The sequence below is a fragment of the Fistularia commersonii genome, chromosome 2 (genome assembly GCF_037954325.1).
Source record: "Fistularia commersonii isolate RoL2024-O1a breed Wild chromosome 2, RoL_Fcom_v1.0, whole genome shotgun sequence".
In the NCBI taxonomy this organism is placed as follows: Eukaryota; Metazoa; Chordata; class Actinopteri; order Syngnathiformes; family Fistulariidae; genus Fistularia; species Fistularia commersonii.
In genome coordinates this window covers 15,979,686-16,000,842 of record NC_141285.1, presented here as the reverse complement: position 1 = coordinate 16,000,842, position 21,157 = coordinate 15,979,686, and the positions used below count along the sequence as shown (strand labels likewise).

Below are 21,157 nucleotides of genomic sequence, written 5' to 3'. Positions count from 1 at the left end.
GTACAAATCTTGTACCTATTTCTGAAAATTGCTTTAAAAACAACAATCGGCATCTGTCACTGTCCTCAAATCAGCTTTGAGGCTTGGCCCGGCAAGCTCAGCAGCTGGGAGGTGTGGCAGGAGTGACCCCTACTTTGGGCACCAGGGCCTAACTCAATAGTGATTACGTGTCACTTATCAGACTCTAAAGCAAGTCCAGCAGTCAATGATGTAATTAGTTAGCTTCAGTAGTGGGTAGAGGTTGAAAGGTTGAAACAGACAGAAAGAAAGGGTGTGATCAGAAGATAAAAGGAAGAGGGACGATGTTGATAAACCCTCTGGTGAAAAAAAAAACAAAAAACATGATGCTTAAATTTCAAATATTGATCATGAGATAATGGTAAAATTGATGTGTTTAAGCTCTAGAAATTTTACGTAATATTCTGACCATCCACCTTCATCATCATCTTTGCCTTTTCCTTTCGGGTTTTCCCTTCAGGGATCGCCACAGCGAATCAACCTTGTCCATTTAACCCTATTCTCTGTATCCTCCTCTCTAACACCAGCTCCCCTCATCTCCTCTCTCACTACGTCAATAAAGCTTCCCCATGGTCTTACTTGAGACCTCCTACCTGGCAGCTCCTATTCCAGCATTTGTCTACCAATATATTCACTCTCCCTCCTCTGTATATTACCAAACCATCTCAGTCTGGCTTCTCTGACCTCCTCTCCAAAACACCTAACATGTGCTGTTCCTCTGATAGACTCATTCCTGATCCTATGCATCCTCGTCTCCCCCAAAGAGAACCTCAACGTCTTCATCTCTGCCGTTTTCATTCGTTTTCCTGTAATTTACACACGTATATTCTGTCTTGCTACGACTAACCTTCCTTCCTCTCCTTTCCAAACCATACCTCCACCTCTCAAGATTTTCCTCAACCTGTTCCCTGCTCTCACTACAAATCACAACATCATCTGCAAACGTCATGGTCCATGAAGATTCCTGTCTAACCTCATCTGTCTGCCTGTCCATCACCACTGCTAACAAGAAGGGGCTCAGAGCTGATCCCTGATGAAGCCCCAACCTCCACCTTGAACTTCTCTGCTACACCTACAGCACACCTCACCACTGTCTCACAGCTAGCATACATGTCCTGCACCAGTCTAACATACTTCTCTGCCACCCCAGACTTCCTCATACACAACCAGAGCACCTCTCTTGGCACCCTGTTGTATGCTTTTTCTAGGTCTACAAAAGTGCAATGCAGCTTCCTCTGACCATCTCTCTACTGTACTCTATTGGAACTCTCAAAGCAAATACTGCATCTGTTGTACTCTTTCTAGGTATGAAGCCATACTGCTGGTCACAGATGCTGACCTCTGCTCTCAATCTAGTTTCCACTACTCTTTCCCAAAACTTCATTGAATGGCTCATCAACTTTATCCCTCTTTAGTTACCGCAATTCCCCCCGTATTCTTAAAAATGGGCACCGTCACACTTCTTCTCCATTCCTCAAGCATCTTCTCACTCTCTAAGATTCTGTTGAATAATCTAGCCAGAAACTCTATTGTTGCTCTTCCTAGACACCTCCACACCTCCACAGGTATATCAACAGGACCATCTGCCTTTCCACTCTTCATCTTCTTCAGTGCCTTCCTCGCTTCCCTTTTACTAATCTCTGCCACTTTGTGGTCTACAATGATCACCTCATCTACCCTTGCCTCTCTTTCATTTTCCAGATCATCGGCTCTTCAAAGTTCTCTTTCCATCTTCCCGTCACTCTTCTAGCATCTGTCAATACATTTCCCTCTCTATCCTTAATCATCTGGACCTGTTGTAACCTTTCCATCATTTTCTCTCTATTTCGCCAACCTGTATAGATCATTCTCACCCTCCTCTTCACTACCCAACCGAGCATACATGTCATCGTACGCCCTTTGTTTTGCCTTTGCTACCACAATCTTTACCTTATGTTGTAACTCCCTGTACTCCTGTCTGTTCACTTCAGCCCTCTCTGTATCCCACTTCTTCTTTGCTGACCACTTTCCCTGTATATACTCCTGCACTTCCTCCTTCCACCACTCAGTCTCATTATCTACTTTCCTTTCAGATGACACACTCAACTCCTCCCTGAAAACCATGCAACACTCCTCCCTTTTCAGCTTCCACTACTTTGTCCTCTGTGCTGCCTTTGCCCTCTTGATCTTCATGTTGCAGTCATTGATCTAAGTCTATCTGGCATTCTTTTCACCTTCAGAACATTCCTCACAAACTCCTCCTTCAAGATAACTCTGACTCCATTTCTCTTCCTGTCAGTACCATGATAGTACAACTTAAAACCTGCTCCTAAGCTTCTAGCCTTACTACCTTTCCACCTGGTCTCCTGGACACACAGTATATCCACCCACCCTCTGCATCATGTCAACCAACTCTCTACCTTTTCCTGTCATCGCCCCAAAGTCCCTACTCTCAGTCTCAGTCCCAGACTCTTGCCTTCCCTCTTCTCTCTCTGCTTCTGAACACACCTTCCTTCTCTCCTTCTTTGACCCGCCGTAGCCCAATTTCCACTAGTACCCTGTAGGTTATCGGCACCAATGGCGGTCGTTGCTAACCCAGGCCTCGACCAATATAGTGTGAAATTCTTAGGTTTGATTTACATATTTGGTTTTGGCACAAGTTCCTTCCTGATGCCAACCCTCTGGATTTTTCCGGCCATGGGATTAGCCCAGGGAGACACTAGGATGTGCACCCATGAGGCTGGCTAGGGGGAAGACTGGCCTGTGTCCCCCTGAGGCTGCATTTAATAGCCACTTTCATATTAAGTGAATAATAATAAATGGACACACTGTGTAGCTTCATTCATTGAGTCATCTTAAGATGAAAAAAAACTTATGTAGAGCTCGCAAGCTTGAGTAAGGTGTGTAAAAAGAAAAGTCACAATGATAAAATCAAAAACCTGTACTAGACTCGCAAAGCAAGAACAGTAGGTGACATGAGTGACAGTTGCAGGTAGTGGCCAGTAGTACAGATGCAACTCTGGCTGGTCAGAGTTATGTGCTGCCCAGACTGCTGTTGTACAGTCTGAAAGCCATTGGCACAAATGAGCGTCTGAAGTGTTCGGTTCTGCACCAGGGTGGGATGATCTGTTGGCTGAATGAGCTGTACATCAGCCACGGATCATCATGCAGGGGGTGAGTAGGATTGATAATTGATAAAGATTTGCGACTTGAAGGTAAACTTTGAATCAGAGATACAAAGTATCCACTTTCTTATCAGGATGGGTCCTCGACAGATTCATGGTATTGTGATCTTACAAATGCAGTTTGGAATTTATGTTTGGTCGGGCATCTGGGGATCTACATATTATGTAACCAGATGGGGGCAGTATTGCTCATGACAGTCATTGCTGTTTCTCTACTCGAGGAAGTGAGTTTATGTATTGGATAAAATGCGTAATATAGATAATGCGGCAAGAAATGTGATCTTTGGCTGAAACAGATGAACTTCCTGTGTTTCTGCAGACAACTAGCATATTGGAGGTGAGACAGCCCAGATAAGTGCAAGTCTTGGGATGAGAACTCCCTGCTGCTGCACAGCCTCGCCCAGAGCTCCAGGAGGAGAACCCAGGGACTTTCTCTGAGGTAAGGACCTGCACCGAAAGTGTTGCTGCCGAAAAAAATCCAACACAGTACTTGCTGAGTCACACCCACCCACCCCACAGGCAGACACAAGATTAAAAACAACCCCCCCCCCACACACACACCTCTTATTTTTGTCTGTTTTTACTGCCCTTTTCTCCCACTCCCTTTTCCCCCACTCCCCCCCACCTCTCTCTTTCTCTCTCTCTTATTCACCCTCTCCCTGTCTTTTGTGGGCCTGAGGACATTGATCAATGGTCTGATTTGCTGCAGACTCACTTTGGAGTAACCTGCTGCAGTCACTCTGTCACACACGGACATGCGCATACGTTTATGGAAATGGGGGTCTTGGCCTCCGTCTTGGAAGTGTCCGGTTAGGGATTGGGTTTGAGGATAGATGGCAGTTGGAGTGTGACACAGGGGTGGAGGGTAGGGTGATCTGGAAGAGGAGATTGGGGGTCAAAGGGTCAGGAATTCATGACTGGGTATGTATTGTTCCATATGGCACCCAGGTGACAGCCATACCTCAGAGAAGTTGACAGCCTCAACAACTCTATTTTTTTCTTCCAGTAAACAAACTTCTCTACCTTGAACCTGACAAACCTCAGCATCAACACATGTCATCAATGTAAACCCACAGCTGCATCAAATATGTTGATTTGTTTTATTTTTCAATCATGAGTAGTCATACCTCTGATACAGTGGATCTAAGCAGGATGCATGTACAAGATATGTAGGGTGATAAGAATGTGTGGTCAACACAGCAGCAGCTGTCCTCCTCTCCCCTTTCAACCATCTTTGTTAAAGATCTGATTTCCTTTTTCCCCTCGTACAGCTCAGCCCAGCTCATTCTAGCCCAGCTGTCCCCTTCCTTCAATTGCTGTCCCCCAATGATACTCACTGGCTGCGTCCGCAAGGTCACCTTCATAATATAAAGCCCTCACTATAAGTATGAAGTCCTTTTCAGTATCTTATTTTCATTGTTAGATAGATCCCTGTTATTGAATACTATGCACATATTCCTCTGAGGACAGAGGTGTGGTCATATGACAAGATAAGATAATAATAAGAGGAAGAAATACCTGATTTGGCCATATTAAAAGCCAACAAACATTCAAATCTCAATGAAAAATTATGAAATTTGCTTATTTTTCAGTGAGATCTTCTTATTTTTCTTGACTATTTGGCAAGTAGCCTGGTAATTACTTATACTAGCGAATTCTTTTCATTGTTTACAGAGATGTCTGGCATGAAATGGGAATACTCTAGCTAAAAAAATATATAAAGTGTATATCGATGTACTTCAAAAAACAGCAGCAAAAAGAAATACAAAAAAAAAAAACCTGAGAAAACACCCAATCTTGCCATAATCACAAGATAAACATTAGGTTAAACAACACTTACATTTGATACTTGTATAAATGCTTAATGGTTCAACCCCCTAGGCACTGGGGATACTGGCAACTTTGTATGGGGAGATGGAAGGGAAAATTCTAGGGACACCTGCTCGGATACATTTTTTTGCTTGTTCTTCCACATGGCTCAGATGCAATGAGGTTATTTACACTATGGCTCACCTTCATGATTGGAGGTACATGGAATGTAAAGGGAATCATGTGAAGGGCAGTCAACAAGGACTCTAACTCCAAAGAAGGGGATTACTCATAAAGACCAACAGTAATCAACCCTACTGAGTTCAAAGAAAAGGTGCAATGTCATACTATTATGAAATATTAATGACCTACAACAGGATCTAATATTTTGATCATACTCAATGAGCTAAGGTCACCTCCTGTCTTCAGCTTTGTGCTGGTTCAATATGTAAGACTGAATGGAGGCACTCAGGTTGCAGGTTCATTGCTGTTTGGATGCTGAAATACAAACTCTTACTGACTTACACAAACACACACACACACACACACACACACACACACACACACACACACACACACACACACACACACACACACACACGCACACACACACACACACACACATACACACACAACTGTAAAGCGTTCCTGTCTTGTTCTCCACTTGAAGTGGACTGTGTTAATGGCAGTAAAGTGAAAAGTCAGGGAGCTGAAGGAAACTCTCTTCTCACTTGTAGAACCACTGAGGGATACAGAAGGTTGCACAAGGACAAACACGCACAAAAATGCTCTCTCTTCCCAAAGCATTGCTGAGTACCCCTACTAGTTTTCCATCGTGGTACACAATGAACCCAGAGTACTTGTAGTGTACCCAAAACAGTGGGATCTGTTAGTAGTTAAGTGCTGAAATCGTTGGTGCGTAATCATGGATTCAATTCAGTGTATATTGATTTGGGCCATTAAGGTGTTCGTACGATAAAGCTATTTTTAAAATCCCCCTCACTTGCACATTGTTATCGCAAGACATCATCGCCATGACATAGCAAGGAGGAAAAAAACAGAGGAACATTAATCATTGCTTTCATGGTGTTAGTTCATTTCCAAACTAGCCAATATGGTTGACATTTTCTTCAACATTTTCAACCTTTTCACTAAATTGTCTACATAATGAAATATAATCCCCTTTCTGATAGTAACAAGAACTTTAACCCATGAGTAGTCTGTTTGTGATCCTGGGCTTTTTAAACTGGACAGACCTTCAGCAAAATGAGACTCAGGGTCTTCAGCCAACACACATTAGTCTTTTCAAATTTGCTTTAAAGAAGTGGAATGTATTGCTAAGGTTTAGTATTATAAAATTATGTTTGCCGTCTTTATCTGTTTTCACTGTAATCTGTATGCATCGTAAGATACCTTACATGTGTGGTTGAGCATAAAACTCTTTTAAACTGCAAAAACATTTCAATTTTTTGTTTAGATTGTTTGGTTTTGTATCCTTTAGCAGTCTGTATTTCTTAGAAATGGCAAACATCAGTATATCTCACATGAAAAAAAAACGGAAAAAAAAAAGAAAAATTCCTGATCCATTCCTCTACATTGTTAGTTCATAAACCTTAAGGCTATGGCCCAAATTCATGGCATAGGCCTGAGGTCATAGCTATTAAAATTAGAGTTGGAACTATACAAATGTTGCTTACACACACACACACACACACACACACACACACACACACACACACACACACACACACACACACACACACACACACATACATACACTCAAGCGTTTTAAAAGTTCACATGAGACTATTTAAATCTTAATTACTTCAGTTAATTTTTGGATGGATTTTAACAAGACAGGAGTCTAATTCAGTTTCTTTTATTGTTCTTAATTTTGAATATTTCTGTAAATAACTGTTTTATGCCTGATTTCTCAACTAAACTTATGCCAAGAGGGAAACCTAGTGACCTTACTTATTATTTAAGTATGACAAATCTTCAATCACAATCAATCAATCAATCAAAATGTTGTTAGGTGAAAAATATCAAATACATTCAGTGTATGAAAAGATAAGTCTATGACTGAAAAAAAGAAGCTCACCCTTTTTGTGCGCCATGATGGCTTGGGGGTGGGGTAGTTGTAAGTTTTTTTGAGGGGGGGTCCTGATCTTCTTTGGGATTCTTGCTCGGATGTTCCTGCTTCAGTATTAATTTCTTGAGCTTTCATTTTGTCATGAAAGAGTATTTCAGCACAACAAATGCAATACAGATGGGATGGAATACCCTTAAGAAATCGGGCGGAAAATAAAATCAAAATATGCAGAATTCGTCTATTTTAAGGTGTGTTGTTGGTCAATCAAATCACCTCCAGATATATGATGTTCGTTTAATATACCGGTATCTGTATAATGTTTTAGGCATTTTCATTTATTGTGTTGCGTAATGGTAATATGGTGTGGAAATGATCCATGCCTATTTCCAGTTACAGAGAGAACATCAGATTATTTGCTATTTGTTGATAAAGTGGTTGGGTCTCCAGCTGGCGTATGCCCATGCCTCTACTTCGTTGTGTCCTATTTTGATTGGATTATTTAGGGTGTATGTCTGAACAGGGCCTTAGGCTGTTCCCTGTGATCACAGGTCAGGCCACTATGACTTCTCTTTAGGGTGGGGGCTAGGGTCAAAAACCAGATATAAATTACTGAATTGGCTATATCGGTTATCACCCTGATTCAATATCATATTTTTCGAGACTGAAATTTACAGTGTAACTGCAAATATAGCTTGCAGGATCTACCTGCTACCAGATGTGTGTGTGTGTGTGGTGTGTGTGTGTGTGTGTGTAACGGGGGGCGGGGGGGGGGGGGGGGTAAGCCTTCAAGTTTTTCTGTTACCTGTTCCTGCTCACCATCATGTGTGCAACATTGCAGTTTGCAAGAATAAAGATAAGCAGAAGCATGTTATATAATTTACTCCAACTAGGTTAATTGACCCACCCTCTCCATGTCTCCTCCTCACTCCGCAGCAGCTGCAGCTCTGATGTAGTCGATCTCGTCTGATACAGTACCGAGTTTTGCTGTCATTTAGCCGTAGGGCAGATGCTAGAGTTTGGGGAAACAAGAGGTTTTCTCTCCGTGCCAAAGGAACAGGCCCATGTGCCAAGCACGAAAAAGAGAAATACTGGAGATCAAATTTTCCCAAAATACAGAGATCTGTACCTAGAAAATGTGAGAATGGGAAGGCGATAGGAGAAGCTCATGCTAAAAAAAAAGGGGGCAGGGGAGAGCAGTGTGTGTTAAAAGAAGGAAACTAGAGGCAGGGGTGCCGGCAGACAAAAGTGAGAGAGGGGAGGGAAGAAGGAGGGGGAGGCGGTGCTAATGCGGACAGCAGTGTAAGGAAAGCTGAGAAGGGGACAGTGTGGAGGGAAGAGAGAGGAGAAAGGTAGAGGACAGGAAAGGAGAGTTAAAATAATGGGGCTCTCATTTGAAAGTCCTTGTGTCGAGCTATGAAGTCCCGGAGCTGTGCAGAGGCGGGAAGCTGGAGTGTCTCACAGAAGAGAGGCGAAAGGAAATAGAGGGAGAGGCTGGGAGAATCTGAGCTGGTGACTGACAAACGCTGGAATTTATTTTTTTTTCTCCTAAGAAAGACCTAGACAAGTGGAGGCAGAGATGCAAGGCTCGCACTGGGGTGAGTGTGAAATGTGGCAGTACATGTGTTTGCCTAAATGTGAAATAGGTGATAGTGTTAAATTTTCCATTGTCTTTAACCTGCTCTTTGGCAACATTTACAGGAATACAAAGTTGCTAAAGGAAACTTTGTATTCCTGAGCAGATAACTAGGGGGAAGCCACTTACACAGTTTCTGTTGTAAAAAGGCCTTTCATGGACGGCATACAATGGATGGAATTGAAGACAGTTTTTTTTTTAGCAGGCTCTTTCATTTTAAGACCACTTGGAAAATTTGAACTATTAGCAAACAGAATTCAAGGATTCAGTGTTTTTTTTTAAATGAAGCTTTACTAATGTTGTACTGACAAAATAGATGACTTTCACTGTGTTTTTCTCAAATTGAAAGCAACTGGATGATTCAGAGTGAGGTGACCACTGCTGTTGACATTGCTGGGCCGTTGGCTTTGATGCAAATTCCTGAAGTTGCTAGGAGTGTAACCACAATTAATGAACCCAGATTTACAAACAAAACCGAAAACTTAGAATCAGCTGTGGCCTGTCGATAAGATTTTGGAGACTTGGCAGCCTAGGTCATCCGGACCATGGGTGATCTGGTCATTATAGATTGTCAGGGTATTGATTTGAAATTTCAGCTTTGGAAAAAAAACAAAACTTTTCTCTTTCTGGAGAGTTTGCCACGAGGAGGAGGAGGAGGAGGAGGAGGGTGGAGGACCATGGTGTTATTTAATCTTTTGTATGCACACATGTGCATGCATGCACATGTGCACACACTCAGCAACATATATGCATACACCCATGGTCACATACACCATGTCAGAGATATGTTTCTAAAAGGCAATTAGGCTACATAGTAAAAGAGTGCCCAGTACAAAACAATTTTTTTTATCTAGATGGCTTCAAAGAAATCTTTGTGTTTCATTTGATGACAAAGCATTCTGAGAGAACCAGACCACTGTTGTGCCTGCCCTGTCCTCTCTGCACGTGTAATTACAAGATTCCTCTCATGCCTTGGGCCACATATTGTAGTTTCTCATCAAGTTTGTTTTGGCCAAGGAGTGATGTGTCAGCAGATATGTTTATAGTCAAAGTAGTTAGAGGCCTTCCATTCCTTTTTGTAGTAGCTGTCAGTTTGACTGTGTCATGTACAGGTTTGATTTGAGCTCACACTGAGCGAAAGCTGTAATTATCCACACTGGTGTTTGGCGTTAGACGGAATGACATTTCACTCCATAAACGCAATAGCCATAAATGGGCAGGTGTTAAGATACAAACGCTGACGTCAAATTTAACCACAGGGTGAGGGAGGGACAGAGATGGAGTTAGAGGATGAGGGAGTGAGGTAGACGGTAGAGTTGGAAATGATGGGTTACCTCATTCCCTCTAAACAAAACAAATGAAGTAAACATATTTCAGTAGTTGCTGTGGCGTTGAGTCATATGTACGTGTGGATGTGTGTTCAAGTGTACACTCCCCATACCTAACCAAATGAATGATATCAAGAATTTGTCTGAAGTTTTATTTCTGTGCCAGTGTCTTCCTTTCCTCCGATCCATTTTTTTTCCCAGTGATTCTTTCGAGCTAAATCTCATGCCAGGTATTTATGTAAAGCCTAGCTGAAAAGCATGAAGGAGGGAGACGGAGAGGAAGAGACAGAAACACAGGAAGACATAGAGACGGAGAGCGATTAGAAGTTTGCCTGGCTTCTTTTCACTTTGCTGAATGAGTGTTTTCCAAGCCCGACTGCCACCCCTCCATCTTTCTCCAGTTTGTACTGGTGTGTAGGCATAGTGGGCTTGATATGTTGGAATATGTCTGCACATGTTTATGTTCTGCTTTGCCATGTCAGACATTTTCTTAGATGAGTGGAAGTGAATTATACATCAAGGCTGGCACAGTTACACCAAGGCATAGCTGCTTATGCAATAACTACTGTGAAACTCATTTGCCTGGCTTTATTTAGTAGTATTGGATGTGTGTATGCGGCTGCAGTTATGTGTGACATTTTGTCAGCTATGATCGGTAATTCACTCTGAATGTGTATTTGCTGAAATAAGAAAACAGAGCCGTTAATGATATTGTGACCTAGTTCTCTTTGGTGAAAAGCTGCATTTGATAGTAACTAAACCAGTCGCTTGAAATCTAGTCCTGTTATCACCCCCATCCTGCTCTCTGTCACATTGTGGGTCAGGTTGTCACTCAGAGTGTGGTGCTTTCAGTATGAGATAACAGGGCTTTCTCTCTGCTCTCTGTTAAAATGAAACAATGGCGCTCCACTGTTTCTACAGTCGAAGCAGCAGGGGGGAGGAAGGAAGGGTTGTTTAGGAGGGAAAACTTGGCTGACGTTTCGGGACAATGAGAAGGCAGAAGTACTTCAGCACCTGAATTATCTGAAAATACTCAGCGAGAACAAACTCTCACATACTCATTGTCCAGATCTGAACTGATCATTGATTCTAACAAAAACTAATCCATGTTTCTCTAGCTCTGACATTCTTGGTATTTCCCGTGTCTGCCTGTCTGACCACTGACCAACCGGCAGTGGCTGGAAAAACTCTCAGAAAACCCCAAATTTGGACCAGAGCAATAATGTCTTGACTTTTTCATGTACTAGTACCTCATCTGCAGCCAAATTCCTCCAGTGCCAGCCTGACTGTAAACTGACAGTGTCAAGACATGTACCTAATAAGTAGTATTCTGTAAACTGAATGTTGCTGCTTTAGGTGCTGATCTCATAGAGATGTGTCAAGCAATGAATGTGTTGTCATAACATACTTTTTTTCTTTTCCCCTTGTGCCAACTGACCGTTTCTCTGGTGTTTATGGGCATTACGAGCATTGAGGCTTTTTCAGCATGATGTACATAGTTTGCTCCAGTCCTCAATATCTATTTTTATACAGACAATGAATAAAATCAAGCAAGACAATAGTTTTGCCAATTCACCACTTCCTGTTTTGATGCCAAGTGGTAAAGACCAAGAAATAGTAAAGATAAGGTGCTTGTATTGATAGCGTTTTCAGAAACAGATACAAGTCATTTATCAGACATTGGTATTTATTGTTATCTTAAAAAAATCCCTTAATACTTTTTTATCATGAATTAGGGTCCTAACAAGGGAAAAGGGCTGTTAGGACCTTCCTCTCTTTAATTATGCATTTGATTATACTTTCTTTTTTATTTACATGTTTACCCTCTAATTAAAAGGGAATACATGACATAATCCTTTTCAGTAAAGTGACACCTTCAAAAAACCCAACTTTTACCAATCTCATGTGGTAGTTATATATTCTAGTTAGTTGACATATATGCAGCTCAAAGTAAAAAAGAAAATGTTGCTCTTCATGTTATTCTTTATTATTTTTTTTTGTTCTAGAGAATGTTTATTCAAATACATTCTCAAGTTAATTTTAAAAATAGACAGCAAAGTGTGAAATACTTGTGAGTAATTTTGTTCATATAACATAATGAAGCTTGACCAGGATATGACCAGATATCTTTTTCAGTCATGATTTTTCCCTGTAAACAGTGCCTATAACCTCATTTTGTTTCCCCAAGGCCTTCAGCACAGACACCAAAACCCATTTCAAAATGAAACCATAAATAAATGTGTGTCCCTGAATGACCACAGTGTCTTCACTGCATGCATGTCACCGATGTCTACTGCATCTCATTTCAGTGACTTGCTTGCTGCACTCCTCAACCCCCACATCAACTTTTTGAGGTTCTCCAGAGTTATTCTGTGATGAAAGGTGATTCTCAACTTTGGTCACCCCACACTTGAGCGGGCTTTTGCGTCCGAATTGAGCCCAGATGCTTTGAGATGCTAAAAAGCCAACCTGCTCGCTGTCAGACTGTCAGGCTATCAGATGCACACAAAACTCTTTTTCTTTCTTCGCAACTTTTCCTTTTCTTCCTGTCTCTGTATCTCATTTCACCCCGAGCATGAAAGATTTGGGGCCTCCACTACCTTGGCAACACTTTCAAACAGAGGGAGAAGCTAAAGTCTGAAAAAAAGCGAGTTCTTGTAAAAAGAGGCAAAAGGAAAATTTAAAAAAACTGGACTATGTGAGGACCTGTTGCCAATTAGTCCTGCACAGGCTCACTTTAGAAACATTATTTTGTGGTTTCATCACAGAAAACTTGGTATAATGAAGTCAGAGTCCTGAAGAATCAGAGGAACTTCAAACTCAACTTTTGTTCATAGTTACAATATCAAGCATGTTACTCTGCCAAACAGGACAATATCTCTATGCCTTGAGTGAAAGGGACTTGGCACTGAGGCGATGCTTTTAATGAGTGGGTTTACTTGCATTCAGCAATTTCACACACACCCCAACACACACACTGTGTTCGGGGGGGCAGCTTCACCCCGAAGCCACTGTGAGAGGCCCAGTGGGGGAAGGTGACGATGAGCAACCACTCAGGCAGACAGTCATTGTGTTGGAATGGAGGCCTAACATAACCTCAACTCTTTTGGCAAAACACTAAATGGCTTCTTTCCGTTTACAATGGGGTCAGCTGACTTTTTTGCAATAAAAAAATCTCTCTTGTTTGAAGTTTTATTGTTACTAGATGTGTGACAAATATATGGAAGAGTAGATTAGGTGACTGCGGACTGGTTCCCTCACTGAGGTATTGTGTTTCAGTGAGCTTCTGCTTTGCCCGTACTTGTGGATTCTCTTTTGTTTGCAGACTGTGGAGAATTATCATGACTCACCTAGACAACTGAGCTTCTTTTTGTCTACCTCTCTCGTGTCTGTCTTTCACACCCTCCTCACCTTCTGGAGTCACCAAGATGAATTCAGGCTGCCCACGCTCTGTATACAAATGTAAAAATATTTCTAAGTCTTTCAACTATTAAGCACACTCTGTCAATACCCTACAATAAACTTGTTGAATCAAAAGGACAGTTTTTTTTTTTAGGTGGGATTCTGAAGTTGGTTAGAACTGAAGTCTCCAGAATCTACAAGATTATACATCAATTGTGAATTAATTATTGAGTCAATAAAAACCTTCACAGACACTCAACTGGTCAGTGACCTCAATCAAAGAAGAAATTTTTTGCACAAACTTTATATGAGTTGCTCCTATTATGGCTGATGCTTTTGCCCTCGTCCATATGGTGCCTGCTCGGATCTAACAATATTGCACTTTTTACCTGTTAGTCTCATCGCCACTGGCTTACCATTATTTCTTTATGTGTTGTCACTGAGTAAACAATGGGCAATGTGAATTTAGACTAATGGTCTTGAGATCAAGGTTTTCTTGAATTGCGGGCCACGGTTATAAGAGAACGGTGCGCTGATGCTTCAGCACAGATGGGATGTGAGTGAATGGGAGGTACAGTAGGAATACGAAAGGAGGGTGTAAGTGCTTAATAATTATCACATTTAGTAGTGTCCCCATCCCCCATATTATGAAGGGGAGAGTTGTGACATCAAAAATTCAAAATCATTTGTCCCTGCTTTTTTGTTTTTTTAATGAGAGAATAGACTTTGTCTCTCCAGTTTTTGTGGACAGATGTTTTATTTCATTAGACAAACTCGAACTCCTGCAAAATACAACCTCGTGCATCTCTAATCCACTCCTTTCAGACAACTGGAATAAACATAAGAAAAGACTTTGGTGATTAGCAGAGATGGTTAAGAAATGTTGCCTTGCTTCATATGTTATTGACATGGTGGGATTTCTTCAGGCGTTTAGATACTTAATTCTGTGTGCTTCCCAAGTAATGGCCAAATAAGATTATAGATGCCTGGCTTTCCCAAAGCCTGCTCAGAGGCTCTCTTTAGATGACCAGGTATTGGAATTCCTCTAAACCGTCACCCCCACGTCGCTGCCTTTGTTTCCTCGTCCCTTAAACCTTCCATTTTGTTCTTTCTTCTTTCTCCTTCCTCTAACTCCCAAGTCCTGCAGAGTCTCCGGAACAGCTTGGAGGTTGGTTGTGATAGCAAGGGATCTGTTGTTGTGATCTGTTGCGGCAGAAGTATTTGCTTCCACTCTTGGTTGTGCAAGCACAATTTGATAACACGGTTGTATCAACACCTAAGACCCACCCATGTCTATTTCTTTGTGGAGAACTACCTTTGACTTGCTTACTCTATCCATTGATCTATCTCTTACTGATCCTGGGTCAGCTGGTACTATGGACTTGGACTACTATGGACTTCAGTCGATGTCAATAAGCCTGTCTCGAAGCCATTCAGCATGATTTTATAGTTTTTAGAATGTTAGGATGTAGTGCCAAGTGCCCCGGGGTTGACCCTGTAATAGCTGGCTGCAAAACTATTGGAGTTTATTTTTGAACAGCGAATGAAATGCATCTCAGGGCACAACGCCTCGCGAAAACTATCAGAATGATTTCAAGCACTTGAGATGTTTTCTATTTTTAGGCAGAATGACTGTTTTTTTTTTCTCTGTCTGCCTTGTGCTGCTGACATCACAGGAGGATGCTTGTAATAAAGGAGGTTGAGGAAGCGGTGAGGGGAGAGATAGTAAAAATATTTGCACTTTGTCAGAGAGATGTGTCTTAGAGAGGAAAGAGAGGAAGACTTCAATAAATTCAGGAACTAACCAGTCAGTGACCACAGAGGAGTAAATTAGCTTTTGAGATTTATTGCCTGGGTAGCCAGCACAAAACCAGACCTCCAGTGGTGTCATAGGAGGGGGAAGAGAATCAAACGAGTTCCCCCTCTACTCATCAGGGGGTCACAGGGTTAGTGCTGAGGGGGGTCACACTTGACGTTCTCACAGGGCTGTTAATTCTATTATTCCTGCCTGAGAGGTCCTTGTCAAGGCTAGGAGTGCAGGGTTGGGGATAGCTGGATAAAAGGGTAAAGAAGGTTGTGAGGTGTATTTATTTTGCTATGACAAGTAGTAACTCTCCAAAAACACACTGATCTTCATGTTTCCTGTGTATTGACAAAGTCTGTCTCATATTTTTTAATCACCCCTCATTCTTTCAGCCGTCTGGGCAGGAATTGATTATTAACCAGTCTTTTCAGCCCTGGCCTATTTTTCATGATTGTTTTGTAATACATTTCTAACATTTATGGTAATTTGCTCACCTTAACTTTACACGAGTCCTGTTTGATAGCCTGTTTCCAGGTGTACCACTGACTGGCCAAGATGGTTACAATATTAACTAGGGTGACAAAATCACCAACTTTACATCACCCTTTTTTTCAGTTCTTTTTTCCTAAACCGTTTCACATCTCTCAACTCGGATTCAAGTCTGAGAAACCTTTTTCAATGCAAGTATCTAGATAAGATAATTGTCGTCTGCCTAAAATTTCAGTATCAAACATGTAATTTTTGTCAAGGAAATTATGTTTTGGCACTGTATAAAGTGTGAGAACTATTTTCACATTTCTCATGCAACAATTGAATTATTTGTGTCACTCCATTAAGCTCAGTATCCTGTCTCCTGTGACATAAAAACTGAAGTGACAGGACTTACTGTCTTTGCCTACAAGCTGATATTTAATAGTCATTGCATTATGTAATGAAAAAAAATACAAGTAGTACCATGGCAACACACAGCTCCCAGCTGATTTGATTATGTCTCCAGTATTGCACTGTTTATCAAAATCACGACTGACACTTCTGTCGATCCAACTTCTTTTTCGATTCATATTTTTGTTTACATTTTTATTTCAAAATGTATTGCTGTCAGTAGAGTGTTGATGTTTCTCTCCTTGTTCTTCTCACTAATGCAACCAGCCTGCTGAGCAACTAAAGCCTGCTTTGCTCATCTACAGTGTTATGTTATCAATCAATTATACTTCAAGTAGTTGTTTTAGGAAACTTTAATTTCATAGCTGTTACAATCACATTAACATTGATTTCCCAGGAAGGATCTTTTTCTGTCTACTCTGTCAGTGCATTAGTGATATCTGTTCTGTCATCAGTTTGATTTTTTTCCTGCCTTTTCAGCAATCTTGCCTGCCTCTTCACCTTCATATTACTTTTCAGATTTTCTTCATCCATGTGTGACTAAAGATTTCAGGGTTTAAGTTGGCATAACTCAATACATTTTCCTCTCAGTTTGTTGAAGGATGTATTCATAAACACTCTTTAGACTGTAAAGAGATGTTTTTTTAAAGAAAAAAAGATACTGTAAGTGGACTAAGATATCATCCAAGCTTGTCATTACTGTGCCATACCCTGACTACAAGAACAAAAGTTCTTTTTGTAATGAAAAGTGAAATAACTCCTTGGTTTGCAGTGCTTTACTGTTGAGTTACCACTTTGGACCAGACATAAATATCTCCGTAAAAGTTAAGTCACCTGGGAGAATTAAAGGCAACCTTTAATTTTCTCCAGTGCTACTATGAGATTAATATTCATAGTTTCAGAGAAAAATCTTTGAATTTTATGCCCCCCTCTCCGGACAGAGTTCTTACTTAATGGCTCATTATCTGTATCATTGGAAACGTAATCATTAATCTGGAGTAAGACAAGAACTGAAAACCTTTATCATTCAATCAGTGTTTTCTTTGTAACAATGTGAGCTGAAAATTGTGCTCAAAGCAGAACTATGCCCATATCTCTTTGGGATACCAGACAAAGCAGCAGAAAATTCTACTGGCTGTGTTCGCTCCCCACTCCTCTTTAGCTTTAGCTTCTTCAAACTGGGCAGGCTCAGCAGGGTGTTGGGAAGTGTCTGTTTACGTTCACCATTGTGTATTCTTTTTCATGTTTTCAGCAGAAAACATTCTAGGCTGCGGTGCTATGCCTGTGTCACTATATGAATCTTCGTTGTGCTTAAAAATTAGCCTGGTTTGAGAATTTGAAGTATTTAGACTGATCGGCCAGTGGATGATGAAGTGGAAAAGCATCCTGGTTATTTATGATACACACATTTCAAGGGGCCTTTTCTTGTATGAATAATACATTTTAATGTTAACAACAATAGTTGTGTTCCCTTTCTTAACATTTTTTCTATTTTGCCCCCTGGAAAGTATTTGTAGGCTCATTTATTTTTTTCCTTGCTCTATTTTGAGTTGACTACTACAGAACTACAAATCCTTTTTCTCATTAAAATGAATACCTCCTTCTTATAACTTACATTTTATTTCTTCAAAAACACTTATTTATTCTAAGAATATGTCCAATATACATGTGCATATACATACATAGGTAAATAAATGTGCTGATGCATGTCTGCCCAAGTTGCAGTCCATGGGATGGCATTAGTGCTGGCAAACTAGGTTCAGTAATATCTGGCATGGATTAATCCATTTGGCCAGACAGATTTTTGGCTTGCAACGGCATTCTGAGGATATGTGTCCCCTTGCTTCCCTTGGGAACTAATACTGAGAATAATATCTGAAAATGGAAGACTTAATCTTCTGCTACTTACTGTGTTAATCACATGTGTCCATCTAAAATCCTCCAAAAAGGACTGGTTTAATGCATGGCAAAATAAGCGACTATTAATACCTTCCTAGATTTTTTTGTCATTGATGCATGGGTATTACGATCATAGAACACTGATATTATGAGTTTTCAGGGCCATCCAGGACTTAACAGAATCGATTTTTTTTTCCCGTAAGGTTCAAACAAGGATATTAAGGAACAACAATGAAAAAAGCAGCTGGTGATGATGATGACTGTGACTCATTCCTACTCCCTTTGTCTGTGTCAGCCCCAGTCTCCACTGAACCAGCCTCCTTTTTCTCTTCTTCCCTCACTAATGACACCAGCAATTAGCAGCACTGTCCCTGGAGATATACAGTGTATTTCCTAGATGATAAGACTTTTTGAGCGGGGAGTTTAGGGACCCACTGACCCACGAGGAATTTTTCAGGTGAACAGTCTTGCAGCTAATGTGTTTTGTGAATGTTGTCAATTATTATTTTTCGTCCTTGTTGCATAGATAATTTGATTGAAGGACACGATCCAGATTGTTTATTGTGTAACATTGACACAATATTTTAACTATTAATTCATTAAGCAGCTGTTAGCATTCTATGTTGAGACTACAGGCTTTTGTTTCTTGATCGTATATATTTCAAATGCAATATCATTAGGCTAAATGGTTTTAAGAGTAGTGATCTTAGTACTTTTGTTTACCTCAAAATGAAAATCTGGTGTGTATGGATACACTTGTCAAGTCAGTCAGGTCTCATTGTCTTAATTCTGGAGGTGGCATGGTCAATAAACTGATAAAATATTTTCAGTATTTCAGTAAGTATATAATATCATTTCCAACAGTTTCTGTGTGACTCATTGGGAAGAGTGGCCACCCCTCCAAACGGAAGCTTAGCCGTTCGATCCCCAACTCCTTCTGTCCGTATGCCGAAGTGTCCATGGGCAAGACACTGAAGCCCCAGTTGCTCCCAATGGTCTGATTAGCGGCTTGCACGGCAGTTGTGTGTGTGTGTGTGTGTGTATTGGTGAATGTAAAATCAAGTTTAAAGCGCTTTGAAATCCAAAGTTGATGAAAGCACTTTATCTGTGGAGTCCATTTTTTTCAAATGATCTGTTTCTGATAAATTCACAAGCCATTAGGGTTAAATAAAATCAAATGGATCGGAATTATAAATCAATTATACACACTGGAGGCATCTTGTGTTAATCAGTTCACTAATATAAAAGGTATGTAGTGACTGCAAATTTATAAATTCTGGAATTAAAAAAGAGTCAGACACTTGTACCTCCTGTCGGAAAGGGCCTCCTTTCAGAAAAAAATATTTTGAATAAGACCCCATCCCATATTAGTTTGCTTTCCCAATTCTGTGTAGTTTTTAGATTTAAAGGGAATAATAGCATCAACTCAGGACTCTTACTTAATGACTTGTGACTCAACTCAGGCTGGAGATAGAGGGACTTCATTGCAGCAATTGAATCTGTATTTTAACTGTCTCTACAATTAAATCAAGACTATTCCACTTGATATTCTGGGAAATGACACAAAGACCAAAATAACATTTCAGTTCCATTGATTTTAGCCCACCTGAACCCTTAACCCCTGAAATGAAATGTCCTTTATTGAATGACTTCATGATCTTTGTTTAAGTGTCTGTGACCAAAATGGTCAATTTTAGAAAATGAATATAAAATATATTTTATTTCCTATTTTCTCCTCTCAGAGTGCATGTCGTGGCTGACACCATCCAGGTGCCATGGCTCTGGTTCAGACACTACCTATAGCTGTCACTGACCGTTCCAACCCAAGCGCTGACGTCCAGCAGTGTCAGCCACTGTCATCTCACTCCCCTTCTGGCCCCTGTGGGCCCTGTAGCTCCAGTACAGCCATGGGTTCTGTGAGCAGTCTTATATCGGGCCGAACCTATCAGGAGAGACACTGCCGCGCCGCCAGCGAGTTTCCCAACAAGACACGACGCTCCACACCAGCTACCAGCTGTTTCCGACTCCAGGATAATACTCTCCGCAGCGGGAGCTCCCTGGAGCAGTTGCTGGTAATCAGCAACCAAGCACATACCCAGAGCCATGTTCTGCCTCCACCACTACCCACCAAGAAGCAGCCCCGGCCCGGTAACACTGCCACTGGAGGCGGGGCTGGAGCAGTTGGAGGTATCAATGGGAATTTTGATTACCCAAGCAACGAGGCGGTGGTTGGAGACTGGAATGAAAACCTGGTCGTGGCTGCTAGGAGCCCCTGCAGTGACTCAGAAGACCAAAGGGAAAACAGGACAGTGAATGGAAACATTGGAGGACCTCCCCCGAAACTCGTACCGGTTTCCGGACAACTTGAGAAGGTAGATGGAGTTGATTGTACTCCTTGTATGAACACATGATAACAAACTGCTGCAAAACCTCAAAACTAATCAGCTCAGGAACTAATCCATATTTTGAGTGGCAGAACGACACTTTTTTTGTGGGTTTGGTCATTTTTGTTAGTGCCGATAAGTGCAGCTCACACTAACATTTTGTTGAGGATTTTCTTTCACCTCTGTACATTGGACACTCACAAATTATCCCAAATTAATATGCATGTGAGTATTTCTGCATCATTTGTTTCACATCAGATCTACTGTCTAATTGGCTATTAATTTCCATCGATTTCGAGGGAAACATAATCACTAGAATGACAGGCTGAGATGGATTACTTGACAGCTACTTACCTTGCAGACACTTAATAATCAATGTCATGGCTCACTTGCAGCCAGTGATCTAGTAAGTGAGGTCTTAGCAAAGTTGTTAGGAAAATGCTTATGAGGCGTGTTGAGCTTTCACCCTCTTTGTCTTTGTCTGGTCATTTTTTTCATTCTCCTTGTGTTTCACTGCCCTTTAATAAGATTTTCTCTGTCCGCTCCTCTCTCACTGTCTCTCCTCTGGTCTCCTGTACCTTTATCTTACATGATAGGAGAATCATTAGGAAAATTGCTTAATCATACCCATGAATTTCAATTAAATCGATTAAAGTAATCAGAGCCTGCAGGGTTGACCTGTCAGTATATCACTCATCCTTTTCTAATGAGTTTTATTCACCCGTTTCAAATTAGCATAGCG

At 41.1% G+C, this 21,157-nt stretch overlaps 1 protein-coding gene across 3 annotated transcripts in view; it reads left to right on the top strand.

Moving 5' to 3' along the window:
• LOC147236537 (leucine zipper putative tumor suppressor 2 homolog) overlaps positions 1–21,157 on the top strand; it is a 45,820-nt gene that overhangs the window by 20,226 nt on the left and 4,437 nt on the right. For 2 of the 3 annotated variants that reach the window (XM_086170373.1, XM_086170381.1), the window contains exons 2-3: positions 3,502–3,621; positions 19,774–20,403. In XM_086170373.1, coding sequence (XP_086026499.1) covers positions 19,807–20,403 — 597 coding nt within the window. In that variant the 5' untranslated portion in view covers positions 3,502–3,621; positions 19,774–19,806. Of the gene's footprint in view, positions 1–3,501; positions 3,622–8,343; positions 8,679–19,773; positions 20,404–21,157 lie in introns of those variants that run through there. The other variant, XM_086170364.1, reaches the window with a different exon arrangement.